Source organism: Amblyraja radiata, chromosome 34 (assembly GCF_010909765.2).
Source record: "Amblyraja radiata isolate CabotCenter1 chromosome 34, sAmbRad1.1.pri, whole genome shotgun sequence".
Classification (NCBI taxonomy): Eukaryota; Metazoa; Chordata; class Chondrichthyes; order Rajiformes; family Rajidae; genus Amblyraja; species Amblyraja radiata.
Genome location: NC_045989.1, coordinates 25,853,377 through 25,868,902, shown reverse-complemented (window position 1 = coordinate 25,868,902; position 15,526 = coordinate 25,853,377). Strand labels below are relative to the sequence as shown.

The 15,526-nt window shown below is 43.8% G+C and overlaps 1 protein-coding gene across 3 annotated transcripts in view; it reads right to left on the bottom strand.

Annotated features, from left to right (window-relative positions):
- The window catches only part of efl1 (elongation factor like GTPase 1), a 237,538-nt gene that overhangs the window by 111,258 nt on the left and 110,754 nt on the right, over positions 1-15,526 (bottom strand). For all 3 annotated transcript variants that reach the window (XM_033050217.1, XM_033050218.1, XM_033050219.1), the window contains exons 17-18: positions 13,980-14,127; positions 4,070-5,088 (exon numbers count right to left, since the gene is read on the bottom strand). In XM_033050217.1, the coding sequence (XP_032906108.1) occupies positions 4,070-5,088; positions 13,980-14,127 (1,167 nt within the window). The remainder of the gene's footprint in view (positions 1-4,069; positions 5,089-13,979; positions 14,128-15,526) is intronic.

The window sequence follows — 15,526 nt, the reverse complement described above, 5'->3', positions numbered from 1 at the left end:
ACAGCAGTGTTTATACATAGTCCCCCCATTTCAGGGCACCATGATGTTTGGGACACAGCAATGTCATGCAAATGAAAGTAGTCATGTTTAGTATTTTGTTGCATTTCCTTTGCATGCAATGACTGCTTGAAGTCTGCGATTCATGGACATCACCAATACTTGTTTTGGGGGCTAATCCCCTTTAGTTTTCTCTTCAGCATATAAAAGGCATGCTCAATTGGGTTCAGATTGGGTGACTGACTTGGCCACTCAGGAATTGACCATTTTTTTAGCTTTGAAAAACTCCTTTGTTGCTTTAGGAATACAGGTGCACAACCTTTTATCCGGAGTTCGGAAACCGAAAAGCTTTGAAAACCGGACATTTTTTCCAGGATGTCGTCTGCACACCAAAGCTCGCGTTTGGCGCCAAACTTGACCCGAAACGACCCACGGTCAACCCAGGTCTGTACTACTGTAGCGGCTGCCTCCTCCCCGGAGACGGGGGAGACACATAAACATCTGTAAATCATTGCTTAAATGTTAGTCAGTTAGTTTGGAGGGCTTTTATGTGAAGGGGTGGGGGGGGGGGTGAAGGGGGAAACTTTAATTCTTAGTCCCCTATCTGGTCGGAGAGGCGGGGAGCGGGCAATGCCTTACCGGGTCGCCGTGCAGTAAGCTTCGGAGCGCTGTGGCCGCCGACTCCCAACATCGCGGAGCTGGGACTGCGGGCGTCCGGCCGCAGGCGGCGCCGGTTGTAGCTCCGACCCCGGCAACTCTACCCCTGGCTCTGCGGCGCTCCAAATCCAAATCCAGCGCGGCCCGCGGCCGGACGCCCGCAGCCCCAGCTCCGCGATGTTGGGAGTCGGCGGCCACAGCACTCCGGAGCTTACCGCACGGTGACCCGGTAAGGCATTGCCCGCTCCCCGCGGGTATCCCAGCGCTGCGCTGCCGCCGACTCCCAATATCGCGGAGCTGGGGCTGCGGGCGCTGAATTTGGATCGCCGCGCAGCCAGGGGTAGAGTTGCCGGGGTCGGAGCTACAACCGGCGCCGCCCGCGGCCGGACGCCCGCAGCCCCAGCTCCGCGATGTTGGGAGGCGGCGGCCACAGCGCTCCGGAGCTTACTGCACGGCGACCCGGTAAGGCATTGCCCGCTCCCCGCCTCTCCGACCAGGTAGGGGACTAAGAATTAAAGTTTCCCCCTTCACCCACCCCCCCCCCACCACATAAAATCCCTCCAATCTAACTGACTAACATTTAAGCAATGATTTACAGGCAGCCGCTCCAGACTTTTCAAGCCGCCCGCGCTACCTACCTAATCTACGCTAAAAATCTTCCATTCCGAAATCCGAAAAATTCCGAAATCCGAGAAGTGTCTGGTCCCAAGGCTTTCGGATAAATGGTTTTGTACCTGTATGTTTGGGATCATTGTCTTGCTGTAGAATGAACCACCGGCCAATTAGTTTTGAGGCATTTGTTTGAACTTGAGCAGATAGGAAGTGTCTATACACTTCAGAATGAATTATGCTACTACCATCAGCAGTTGTATCATCAATGAAGATAAGTGAGCCAGTACGTTCAGCACCCATACATGCCCAGGCCATAACACCCCCACCACTGTGTTTCACAGATGAGGTGGTATGCTTTGGATCTTGGGCAGTTTCTTCTCTCCTCCATACTTTGCTCTTGCCATCACTCTGATATAAGTTAATCTTCGACTCATCTGTCCACAAGACCTTTTTCCAGAACTGTGGTTGCTCTTTTAAGTACTTCTTGGCAATTTGAATTTCATTGGCAAAACTTTGGTCCTCGTGTTGATAAACAGCAATAAAAGTTTCCAAAGGTGATGGAAAGACTGGAGGAAAGACTAGGGTGCTGAGAGCTCTCTTATACCTGCATTAAGGAGGCAATTAAACCTGAGCAATTACAAATACCTGTGAAGCCATGTGTCCTAAACATTATGGTGCCCTGAAATGGGGGGACTATGTATAAACACAGCTGTAATTTCGACATGGTGAAATCAAAATGTTTAAAAATACCCTTTAATAAAATCTGATAATGTGCACTTTAACCGCATGTGATTTTTTCTATTGCAAATCTCAAATTGTGGAGTACAGAGGCATATAAATAAATGATGGGTCTTTGTCCCAAACATTATGGAGGGCACTGTATAATCTCTCCCCCCCAGCTGGCCTTCCTCCAACCCACTTCATTCATTTCACCATTGATGGCCTCCAGGGCTAAACCATAGAATACACTTCAAAAGTCTCTCTGCCTCCCTCCTCCCTTAAATTCCCCCTTACACCCCTTCTCGTCTAAACCCCCCTCCTCGCGCGCTACTTCTTAAATTATGGAGACTTCCAGTTAAAGAGACTTCCAAAGATTAGTCCAGTATAAGAGCATCATGAGAATAACAGCAACACCAGGCCAAAGACACATTTGTAATGATCTTTAAACACCTGGTCTAGATGGTAAATTTTACGCAGTGCCATAACAGGAATGGTCCAGAACCAAGGAGACTTTGAGGACACAAGGAACTGCAGATGCTGTAAACCTGAGAAAAACACAAAGGGCTGGAGTAACTCAGCGAGTCAAGCAGCATCTGTGGAGGGAATGTGTAGGTGACATTTTGGGTAGTCTGAAGAAGGGTCCTGACCGAAAACATCACCTATCCATTCTCTCCACAGAGGCTGCCTGACTCGCTAGATTACTCTGAGTTTCACTACAGGATATTTTGGAAGTGATTTTCAACATTTACAGCCTTCACAGCCACTGACACAGCCACCAATGTGGAGTCATGTAAATAGAGGATGCACATGAACCAAATGTAGGAAACATAGAACCCTGAGAGGAGTGTCTAAGTGGAAATCCAGAGAAGCAAAACCACAGGGGGCTTCCAATACAAGGATGAGAATTGTAAATGTGAAGTATTAGTTGGACGGGAGGCCGGCCAACTCACCAGATGGAATAACTGTGTCTAGTGACAGCACAAACACAGACACAGCTTTCAACAGAAGGTGTAATGTAGAGGAGTGGAAGGAAGATATTACAGGTTGTACATCTAAGTACTGGGAAAAATTCAAGTGGCTAACAATTTTCTTCAAATTATGAGGTTAAATTACTAGGGCGGCACGGTGGCGCAGTGGTGGACCTACTGCCTTCCAGCGTCAGACACGCGGGTTCGATCCTAACTACGGGTGCTGTCTGTATGGAGTTTGTACGTTCTCCCTGATCTTCGGTTTCCTCCCACACTCCAAGGACGTACAACATTCTGGCTCAAAAAGCTCTCTCGGACGCGCTTTAAAAATTATCTCCCTCTGAACTTTAACGCCAAAGCAGTTAATATGAGAAGTTGAAATTCCCCACTGCATAAATCCTATTATTCTCAGTCCTCTCTGTGGTTTGCCTACATTGCTGCTCCTCTAGTTACTGGTTGTTAGCAGTCTTCACGATGTGATCATCCCCTTCTTGCTACTAATCTGTACCAATATTTGAGGAAGTTTTTTGGGTAATCTCCCTCATTGCTATAGTCATGGACTTCTTAATTAATGAAACATCACTTCTTTTCCATTCTCATTCCCAGCTTCCTGCCCCAAACCCAATCATTATTGATTTTATAATCTAGTGTTCTTTTTCTCTTTCTCTTGCTTCTCTTTCACCGATGTTCCTGATAAAAACAATATTATATCCCCTGTGCTAATCATTTATTAATCATGCTCCTCCCATTAAAATAGATGCAATTTAGATTTGTGTTGCTCCATATGCTTTATCAAGGCAGATTAATTGCTGTTAGATGTCCAGGTACCATAATGAAGAAAGTTTAAAAAAATAGGACACAATGGAAAAAACCAGGTTCAGCTCATCACAAGTTGAAGAACTATCCTTGCAGTAAGTAGGTGTGGCTGTTATATATCATGATTATTTCTGGAATCAGTTCATGAATCTGCACCAATTGGGAGCTTATGTCAGGGTACAGCACAGAGACCTCCAACACAGTGCAAGCGAATCCTGATACAATTCTTTTAACTTGACCACCTTTCTTACGATAGATTTCAATATGAAACAGATGAATTAGTTTCTAACAATCCTTACCCAACACTTCTGCCGTGGTCATAATTTCGCATGTATACATCGCTGTCATTAACCGCTGTGGTTTAGCTTGAAAGGCAAAGCGACAAGCTTCCTTCATGGTGGCAATGAGCTGGCCTGAGAAAGGGCCATAGCAATCCGTGACCAATACTTCAGAGTTACACTGTCCAGCCTCTGAACTCTTGGCTGGAGTCTCGATCTGACCATGTTGAGCTTCTGAACTTTCCAACACAGGGTTCAAGTTAGATAGGCTATTTTCTTTTGATGTTATCTCCTGACACACTTCAGTTTTAGATGTCTGTCCTTCGGTGGGAGAATGATGGTGAGTTTGAACAAACTGCTGGTCTTTATAACTCATGTTCCATTTTTCTAGGATGAAACAAACGCCCATGAGAGGCTCTTCACAGATAGGGCCTGAAAGAGCCGCCAACTGAAACCCACTGACTATACTGTTGTCAAAGTCCCTGTAGGCTCCTAAATCCCTGCTGCTTTTGTCAAGGCACTGCCACATCGACGGCCTTTCATAGTCTTTTAACCCATTCAGTAAAATGTTGGGACCATAACGCCGTGGTCCAAATGATGACATTTGGTTGACTGCATTTCTCCATTTCCGGCCAACTAAATTCTCCTCCAGCTTTTGCTTAAATATCTTGATCGCTTCAAGAGTTGTGGAGTTAATTTCTTGAACTTCTCTGCCTTCTTTGACCGATAGGTTGAAGTGTTCCATTGCACGAATCAGATCACAATTTTCTTCAAGTAACTGAGTTACCACTTCTGGAAGTGGCAAGGCCCTCACGCTGATAGTCGCCAACTTGTTGGGAGTATTCAATGTGACAAGTCCATCAGAATCCACAGCAAAACCTTCAGGATATTTACTCTGATCTTCCTTCTTTTGGTGAATGACAGCCACCTTTTGCTGAGTGCCGATGTCTTCATTCACCATGTCCACCTTTGGTGGTCGGATAATGGTCTCTCTGAATGGAACAATTGGCGATGATGAACTGATTTCAATCTTTGCAAATCTACAACGAGAAAAGACGACGGGGAGATGTAATATCAATCATAACTTTTGTAACGATAACACACAAGAAGCTTCAGTATAAATTAGGCATTAAATCACATAGCAGATGGAATAAAGACTGGTGGGAAGGATGTCAATGTTTGAAGAATGGTCACTACTGGTGTCTCAAGGGGTTTGGAGATTGGGGTGTTTCTCTATAAGAATCTTTACTTGCAAGCTAAATGAAGGTGTTGAGGCCACATTGTGCAGATCATACTAAACTTTGTTCAGGTTGAGAACTGCCAGGGAAACCACTTTAACGTTATTTGTGTTGTGTTAGAATTGCAATATTCATCATTCAAGATGGGTAATCCATGAAATTACAGAATGCCACCCAAGATTATTAGTGTACATGAGCATCACTTTACATGATACATTAATGTAAAAATGGCTTGCAACTTAATTAATGTTAATCCTTCCTATGTGTTGCTACTCAAAACTGGTTTCATAGATGTGTGTGGAGCTTAGATAAGATATTTGTTGAACAAGATGAAAGGTCCTGTGCATAAGATCTATTCAAGAGTATCAGGAACTGGAGGAGGCAAAGGACACACAGACCCTTCAGCTTGCACTACAATTCAATAAGATCATCATGACTGACCTTTCACCTGGGTGCCACTGGTCTCTCCCCACCCGCGGGGGATGCTGTGATTACAACAACATCCCATATGCCCAGAGAGAGCACCATAGCATTTTATCAGGATGTATCACAACTTGGGTTTGTGAACAGCTTCATCCAAGACCGCAAGAAGTTGCAGCGAATTGTGGACGCAGCCCAGAACATCACACAAACATATTCCCTTCCATTGCCTTGGCAAGGCCAGCAGCATTATCAAGGACGAGATCGCACCCCGGCCACTCCCTCTTCTCCCATCAGGCAAAATATAAAGAAGTGTGAAAATGCACACTTCCAGATTCAGGGGCAGTTTCTTCCCAGCTGTTATCAGGCAACTGAATCATCCTACCACAACAAGAGAGCAGTCCTGAAGTACAATCTACCTCATTGGTGACCCTCGGACTATTCTTGGTCGGACTTTACTGGCTTTACCTTGCACTAAATGTTATTCCCTTATCATGTACTGTAAATGGCTCAATTGTAATCATGTACTGCCTTTCCGCTTACTGGATGGCACGCAATAAAAGCTTTTCACAGTACCTCGGAACACATGACAATAAACTAAACTGCCTGCCGACACTGCTACACTGCTGACAATCCATGATGCATCCCTCTCACCACTACCAGGTCCAGAGCTGCCAGGAGACCCAGGGGGATAAATATTGATCTAAATATCCAGCATTTAAACAAAAATACAATCCCCAAAATCCTTTGTAAGATGGAAATGATCACGTCAATTTATCATGACATAAAGTGAAAATATTACAAGTGCAAAGGCTTACAGAAAACATACACCATTTCTTAAAGATGCACAACTTAATTCCACTATACAATACTATCAGAAGCTGAAAGGACACAGAGTGCTGGAGTAGCTCAGCGGGTCAGGCAGCATCTCTGGAGAACATGGATAGGTGACGTTTCACAGAGTGCTGGAGTAACTGAGTGGGTCAGGCAGCATCTCTGGAGAATTGGATAGGTGACGTTTCGGGTTGAGGCCCTTCTACAGACTTCTGTCTGAAGACTCTCTCTCCTCAGACAGACATCACCTATCCATGTTCTCCAGAGATGCTGCCTGACCTGCTGAGTTACTCCAGCACTCTGTGTCCTTTTGCGTATTAACAAGCATCTACTGGTCTTTGTTTCTACTGTAGGAGGTTGAGATAAGATGGCTGAAAAAAGAATGATAGAAGTAGAAAACAGATTACGCGTCAATGGAATATATAAGAGTAGAAGCATTTCAATGTGAAAGAAAAAGTTGTTCTCTTAAAAGCTGAGCTGGGTGAATTATTAATAGTACAGATTTGTTTTGTTTTAATAGGGAACTAATGAAAAGCCACAGCAGTCACACATAAGAAAATCAACCTAAGTGAAAAACACTCCACCCGTAAAACTTTAATTAATAACTACACACAGATCAGTCAGAGATTATTTATTTCCCAGTTAAATCTTGAAAGAAAGAGAACCTGCGTGAGAAAAGTCAGGTGACTGTATTGAATTAATGATTCTAGGTCCTATGAATCAAGATTTAACAGTATGTGAGGATACAGAGGATGCAAAGTGCTAGGTGTGTGGTAGAGAAGGATATCAATAGAGGGACACACAGTGCTGGAGTAACTCAGCGGGTCAGGCAGCATCTGTGGAGAACATGGATAGGTGACGTTTCACAGAGTGCTGGAGTAACTCAGTGGGACAGGCAGCATCTGTGGAGAACATGGATAGGTGACGTTTCACAGAGTGCTGGAGTAACTCAGTGGGACAGGTAGCATCTGTGGAGAGTAGGAATGGGTGACGTTTCGGGTCGAGACCCTTCTTCAGACAGAGGTGTTTCTTCCAATAGCGGGCGTTGGAATAGATGCCCGATTCTGAAGACCTGGTTCACCAATTACACCAAGCATATTTTGAATTTCCTTAAAATCCTTGTACAGTATGATTATAAGTTTTATTGTGAAGTATATGATTATTGTCAAGTATGATTATTGACATTAATAATTGAATCCTAGCTATGAAAGTTTCTACTGTAATCACTAATATGCTGGAAAGTGACAGAGAAAGAAAGACAGTCATCATCAGATGCGGCACCAAGTATCAGGAGCGCAATCTGCTGAAGCTCATTTCTTGCATCCAAAAGTGATGTGTTTCAAACAATTAAATTGTTCTAAATTCTAGGCCATTCGGCCCATCGAGTCTACTTCACCATTCAATTATGGCTGATCTGTTTTTTCCCTCTCAACCACATTCTCCTGCTTTCTCCCCATAACCCCAACACCTGAACTAATCAATTTTCTGGTGGGATTCAAGTGGAAATGGATCCACATTATGTTAACCCATAAAATTCTGTCTCAGCTTGGCACAGTGTTTGTTACCAGTGGAATTACACGAGTCTGTTCCGAAACTTTGTATTAAATGCAGTTGAAATGATCATAGCTAGAAGTCACTAGCACATATGCTAATGAAGTGGATAGAATCCAGAGCTGAATGTTGAGCTTTAGAATATTTGAAAATACTTAAAAGTTGGCTGACAAAAGGATGTAGGGAATTTGTTGTAGTGAATTTCAAAGTATGAGTGTGATTATTACATAAACAGAAAGAAATTGAACTGACGATAAACAGAAGCCATCACAACAATATTCAGTGGCAGTGAATAAAGAATGTCCAGTATTGTGATGTATTAAACATTCAATGATGAGCCAAAGCCATGAGATTATACAGCCATTTCGCAAATAATCTGTAAAACCACAAGAATAACACTGCCTCCATTGAAAAGCTACAGCAGGGAACAAGTAAAATGATTTGGGATGGAAAGATTGGATTGTGAGAATAATCATGTAAGTATTCACCAAGGAAAGGAGAAGGCTGAAAGATGTGATTACAGTCTCTAGAGGCAGGACACAGGATCATGAGCAGGCAGCTAGTTCACCTTGTTTAAAATCTAGCTTCCTCCCTTGCTCCGCCCCACACCACCAGGATCTCGCTGATTTGGGAAAGGATTAAAATGGCATGTCTGTAAGGCATATTCGTAGAATCTAACACATGCACAGCTTGAAATGGAGAGCAACACTGCGGATATGTAGGATTAGGAGCTCTGAGGTTTGGATGGAGCTCAAAGCACTTCAAATGAAAGACATGGGGCACTGGTTTAATTAATACTTCACTGCTGTTTGTAGTGTTATAACACGGCTGTTGTGGCATATGAACAATTTACAACTCTGTGGCTTTGCTTCACCCACACTTGTTTTTGCTCTTTCAGAGATAAATCCTTCCCTTGTTGTTATCCATAACTGTTCGAATAACATTCATAATTAATTAAAAAATCACATGACAGAGATGTTCGAAATGTGTAGGAAGGAACTGCAGATGCTGGTTTAAACCCAAGATAGATACAAAATGCTGAAGTAACTCAGCGGGACAGTCAGCATCTCTGGATAGAAGGAGTGGATGACGTTTCTGGTTGAGACCCTTCTTCAGAAGCCTGTCCTGCTGAGAGTTACTCCAGCATTTTGTAACTGCTGTCCTGTGACTCAGTGCTTTTACACACTGATCAGATAAGCCAGCACTTTCCAAGGACTCAGAATAAAATGGCCTTTCTACGTGGCTCCCAAGGTATGTGTAATTAGTGGAAGAATGTTGTTAGATCATAATGGAGGTGGCGACGGAGGGTGAGTGGGGGAAGAGAGGATGCTGGCAGCTGGGGCCTGTGTTAGGGGCTGGAGGAAGGTAAGGATAGTTGCCACTTATGTTATGGAAGGGTACAACAAAAACTGGAACCTTAAGGCTTTGTTTGGGTTATGGCATAAGTGGTGTTGTAATTAGCAGTGAGGCTTGTGTTTATGTTCAGCTAGGAGAGGTATTAGAGTTGCAATTGGTTGCAGACGATTGTATTTGACTGAGGATGCGAGGTCAAATGCTCAGGGAATTGGGGCACAGTGGGGACAGGGCAACAGCAAGATAATGGACAATAGGTGCAGGAGTAGGCCATTCGGCCCCTCGAGCTAGCACCGCCATTCGCTGTGATCATAGCTGATCATCCACAATCAGTGTCCCGTTCCTGCCTTCTCCCCATATCCCTTGACTCCGTTATCTTTAAGAGCTCTATCTAACTCTCTCTTGAAAGCATCCAGAGACTTGGCCTCCACTGCCTTCTGAGGCAGAGAATTCCACAGAGTCACAACTCTCTGGGTGAAATAGTTTTTCCTCATCTCCATTCTAAATGGCCTACCCCTTATTCTTAAACTGGCCCCTGGTTCTGGACTCCCCCAACATTAGGAACATGTTTCCTGCCTTTAGCGTGTCCAATCCCTTAATAATAGTATATGTTTCAATAAAATCACCCTCTCAACCTTCTAAATTCCATTGTATACTAGTCCAGTGACTCCATTCTATCAACATATGACAGTCCCCGCCATCCCGGGAATTAACCTCGTGTACCTACACTGCACTCCCTCAACAGCAAGAATGACCTTCCTCAAATTTGGAGACCAAAACTGCACACAATATTCCAGGTGTGGTTTCACCAGGGCCCTGCACAACTGCAGAAGGACCTCTTTGCTCCTATACTCAACTCCTCTTGTTATGAAGGCCAACATGCCATTAGCTTTCTTCACTGACTGCTGTACCTGCATGCTTACTTTCAGTGACTGATGAACCAGTCTCGTTGTACTTCCCCTTTTCACAACCTCACACCATTCAGATAATAATCTGCCTTCCTGTTTTTGCCACCAAAGTGGATAACCTCACATTTATCCACATTAAACTGCATCTGCCATGCATCTGCCCACTCGCCCAACCTGTCCAAGTCACCATGCATCCTCATAGCATCCTCCTCACAGTTCACACTGCCACCCAGCTTTGTGTCATCTGCAAATTTGCTAATGTTACTTTTAATCCCTTCATCTAAATCATTAATGTATATTGTAAATAGCTGCGGTGGCACCAACTTAAGAATCCATGCATGGAATTCCAAAGCTGTAGACCTGATCAGGCTGGACTGCTTTGTCACGTAGCAGTCGGTTTCACTTACAGTATATCTCAAATGGCTGCTATAGTATGAACCGTCTGCAAGTACATGTTCCGGACTGCTCGTATGGAGCCAACCTTGAATGTTTGCCCCCGGTTGAAAACATGTCTTTTTGAGGTTGCTGCACAGATCATGTCGTACAGTGGATGTGTAGGAAGGAACTGCAGATGCTGGTTTAAACCAAAGATAGACACAAAATGTTGGAGTAACTCAGTGAGACAGGCAGCAATTTCTGCAGATGAGGAATTGAGACCCTTCTTCAGACTCGTACAGTGGATGTGCTCATCTTGCAGTACAAAGTTAGCAATAATTCATGCAATGGGATTATGACTACATTCCTTCAAGTAGAGTGCATAAACACTGTGCTAATCAGAATCTCAGGCCCCATGTCTACCAGCAATGCTTGCTCAGATATTTTATTTATATCACTGCAGAGAGAGTAACGACATATTAGCGTGCATGATGTTATATCAACATAGCCAGCAGCTTGGGAGTTATTCTGCTAGTTGTGAATTCCCTTAACTTGTTTATCCTGCCTCATTTGAATTTCCATGCACAGCCTTCTGTTCTTTTAAAGAACCTGCAAGATTTGCACAACTATTGTTCATTAAACCAACCATGGAAAGTTGGGTAATTAACATTCTTAGTGCCTTTTTAATGGCATAATAATTGCAAATCCAATTCTAATCAATCTTTTTGCCCAGAAGGTGTTTAAATACTTCAATATCACTTCTACAGGTCCCCAATTGTGAATAGGTTTATACAGGTTACATTTACCTTTTGTTGCCTACCGGCACGTTTGTTTTTCTCAGCATAAGTGAGCCTTCCATTCACTGAAGCCGCAAATTTTATTTTTGTGTTCACACGCTATGGCACAGTGGCACAGCGGTAGAGTTGCTGCCTCACAGCACCAGAGGCCCCAGTTTGATCCTGACTTATGGGTGCTGTCTGTACGGGATTTGTACGTTCTCTCGGCTGACCGTGTGGGTTATCTCCAAGTTCTCCGGTTTCCTCCCACACTCCAAAGATGTGCGGGTTTGTAGGTTAATTGGCCTCTGTAAGTTGCCCCTAGTGCGTAGGATGTGAAGCGGGGATAACATAGAACTAGTGTACGGGTGATCGATGGTCTGCGTGGACTCGGTGGGGCGAAGGACCTGTTTCCACGCTGTATCTCTAAACTAAGATAAACCATTACACACTGACAGCTTAGCAAGATCTGGCCAAATCTGATGAACGCCTACAATATACTATGGAGAAGGGTCTCGACCCGAAACATTGCCTATTTCCTTCGCTCCATAGATGCTGCCTCACCCGCTGAGTTTCTCCAGCATTTTTGTCTACCCATGTACTATAGAGTGTTATTTTTGTGTTACCCTGTCCATTACAGAGGTGGCTATTAATGTCCTTGGGGTTTTATCAAAGTGCAAAAATGCCAATCGTTGTTGATCGTTATTTCTGTCACCAGTAAGAGTTTCTCATGCTGAAGTAAAATCATGGCCCCCATCACAACATATTGCCCATCTCAGCTGGAGCATTCTTTTCATCTTACCCTGCTCTCTCTTCCCCCCCCCCCCCATCCATCTACCCCAGTTCTTTATGGTTACTGGAATAGGTAAACATTGGACCTCAGCTTCATCTTAGCTCTTCATGTGAATCCAAAATCAAACCTGTGTTCCAGGCATAGCTGCCCACAGGCCTTCCACATACTCGTTGCCATTTTCTTATCTTTAGTTGGGACAAAGTGAAAAGGGTTTAAAATTTACCTTGATTCTACCAAACTTATTACCCCAATCCTACAAATACCCCGGTCACTCCTTCTCCCCTCTCCCATCGGACGAGAGATATAGAAGTGTGAAAACGCACACCTCCAGATTCAGGGCCAGTTTCATCCCATCAACATCCCATCAACATCCAGAGAACAGCCCTGAGCCACCAACTACCTCATTAGAGACCCTTGGACTATGTTTAATTGGACTTTACTGGAATTTTTCCCTTTATCCTGTATCTGAACTATCTCTGTAATCATGTATAGTCTTTCCACTGGCTGGATAGCATGCATCAAAAAGCTTGTCACCGTACTTCGGTACGCGTGACAATAAACTAAACTAAACTTTCTCCTGGTATCTGTCCCTTCTCCTTATTGATTTACCTCCCATCTATCGTTCAACACCTTCCACGACTTTTAGTTCAAATATCTTCATGTTGAAAAATAGCGGAGTCAGGGGATATGGGGAGAAGGCAGGAACGGGCTACTGATTGGGGATGATCAGCCATGATCACATTGAATGGAGGTGCTGGCTCAAAGGGCCGAATGGCCTACTCCTGCACCTACTGTCTATTGTCTATTGTTCCCTCCTTGTTGTGAAGAGACTGACTATTCCGGAATGCATCTAACTTCCCAACTCTCTGAAATCTATTGCTATCACTAAATCAACATCTTCTGCCAAAACAAATCACTCTTACCAGCCTTGAACCAACTTGTCATGAAATACTATTCTTGAATATCCCATCAGAAACAAAATCAGGTTATCCATTATAATGATTTTCATATGTATACCCTGGACCCCCTGGTTTCTTGTCAATGTATATTATTGGGATGGAGTTCAGTTCATACTATGAAGCGGCTTTCATCATCTCTACTCTAAATATGTAACTCCAAGTCGTTACTGAAGTTGATCAGAAGCTGACTTTAAACATAATTTCAGGCTATATGCCAAAAACTTTGGATCTGTAATAATACGTATGGCATGTACGACATGGAATTGGTGGCCATCCATAACATATTAAGCACATTACATACAAGGCTAAAGAGGGTTGCTTTTCTATGTGGTGTCTGGCCCCTGTCCAAATCTAAGGCTCACTATAAACATGTTTCTTCACTTACCACCATTGTCTGTGGGTGATTTAATCAGCTGGAAAGAGAACCTAAGTTCTAAAGTCAAACAAAGCAACATCAAGTTTAATTTAGCCTTGTTGGATTGGCATTAAGTTGGTGCTTCCCAGCAGGGCCACAGTCAATGCCTGGAGAGATCTTAAAATGCTTCTAATTAGAAAATGTTGTTAGGTTAAACATTCACACGTGGATGTATTTTATGAGTAAATACCCAGGGATACGTTTGAGAGCCACATCCTGAAGAATTTGTTCATTGTAGTGGCCGCCACTAATCACTAAAGGAAATGTATTGAAGGCACTGGGCTGTGTTTATGCTGTTTACTCTCTAACCTTTCACGGAGGTCATCTAGGCAACGTTGGAGGTGGACTTCTCCAGCAGTTATCAATACGTGCTCTCCCGTCTCCTGGACTAGCACCTCCACACATGGGTCCGCTTGGTTAAGTAGCTTCATCCCCCTCACCAGCTGTGGCATTTCACCTGCGTGAGCAAAGGAAACAAATGCAAACATTAAGTACACTGCAGCCTTAGAAGGTAACACGACAAACACAACAATACCAAGGATGATCCTCAATAAATACTGTCAGTTGCAACTGACTCCATCCACAAAACTTTGATCTTGGAGATTCACATCTTAAGGGATTCTTACTGAAACGGCATTTCCTCACCAGCCTCATTCTGCATTTCTTGTGTGGTCGTAGAAACATCTTAAAAACCTTTAGTGCATTATTGCCCATTACATGCAACTGCCTAAGAGGTCCCTTGGGGCTAGTAGATCTAAAATGTGTAGGTATAAAACTTTATATGCTATCCTTGCTTGCATTTGATCAAAAAGCATTAGCAAATACTGATTCAACCAATACTCATCTGTTTACAACTACTAGCGATGTTAAAACTAACTCCAGGTGTTAATGCAACTCTATTGATGAACCATGTAACCAGTCCCACACTGACAGCCCAGCAGTGAGTTCAACAGGTCTGGCTATTGATCAATTATTAGCGTGGCCACTAATTTACAGCATCATGATAGGTTCAACAACCTTCACAAAGTCATTTGATTCCCCCCACCACAATCAGTCTGAAGAATGATCTCAATCCGAAACGTCACCTATCCTTTTTCTCCAGAGATGTTGGCTGAACCGCTGAGTTACTCCAGCATTTCTTCCTGTTGTCTATGGGCAGTTCTACCTGTGTCTGCGTACCCTCCAGTTTAACAATCCTGTCTATTTTCAAAGCTTATCTGAATTAAGCTACCATTTAACAATTCTCACAACAGCTGCACCTCTGGGGAAGTACGTTGAAATGTGAACCCTAATAACCCACACCAAGCAAGTTATGGGTGAAAAAAACCCGTTGCTAAAATGTGTGGCACGTTCCCATTGACCCTTCAACTTCAAGTGATAAACTTACACAAGGTCAAATGGGGGGGGGGGGGAGGTCTCAGCACTACTAATGAAGCATCTAGCCCTGACAAGGAGGTCTTGCAATGCAGAAGCTTTTTAAGGTACCTTTTTGATGATAATTCATGTAACTAGGGTGATGTATTTGGTAGAAATGTTTTTATTGAACAAAGCTTACAGTTCTGAAAGGGCTGCTCTAACAGAGAGACCTGGGATATGCATGTACAAATGGCACAGAGGTAGAGTTGCTGCCTCACAGCACCAGAGACCCGGGTTCGATCCTGACTATGGTTGCTGTCTGTATGGAGTTTGCACGTTCTCCCGTCCAAATAGGGGCAATTTACAGAGACCAATTAACCAACAAATTTGCACATCTTTGGGATAAAGGAGGAATCTGGAGCACCCAGAGAAAACCCACGCGGTCATGGGGAGAAGTTACAAACTCTGTACAGACAGCACCCAGCGTCAGGATGGAACCC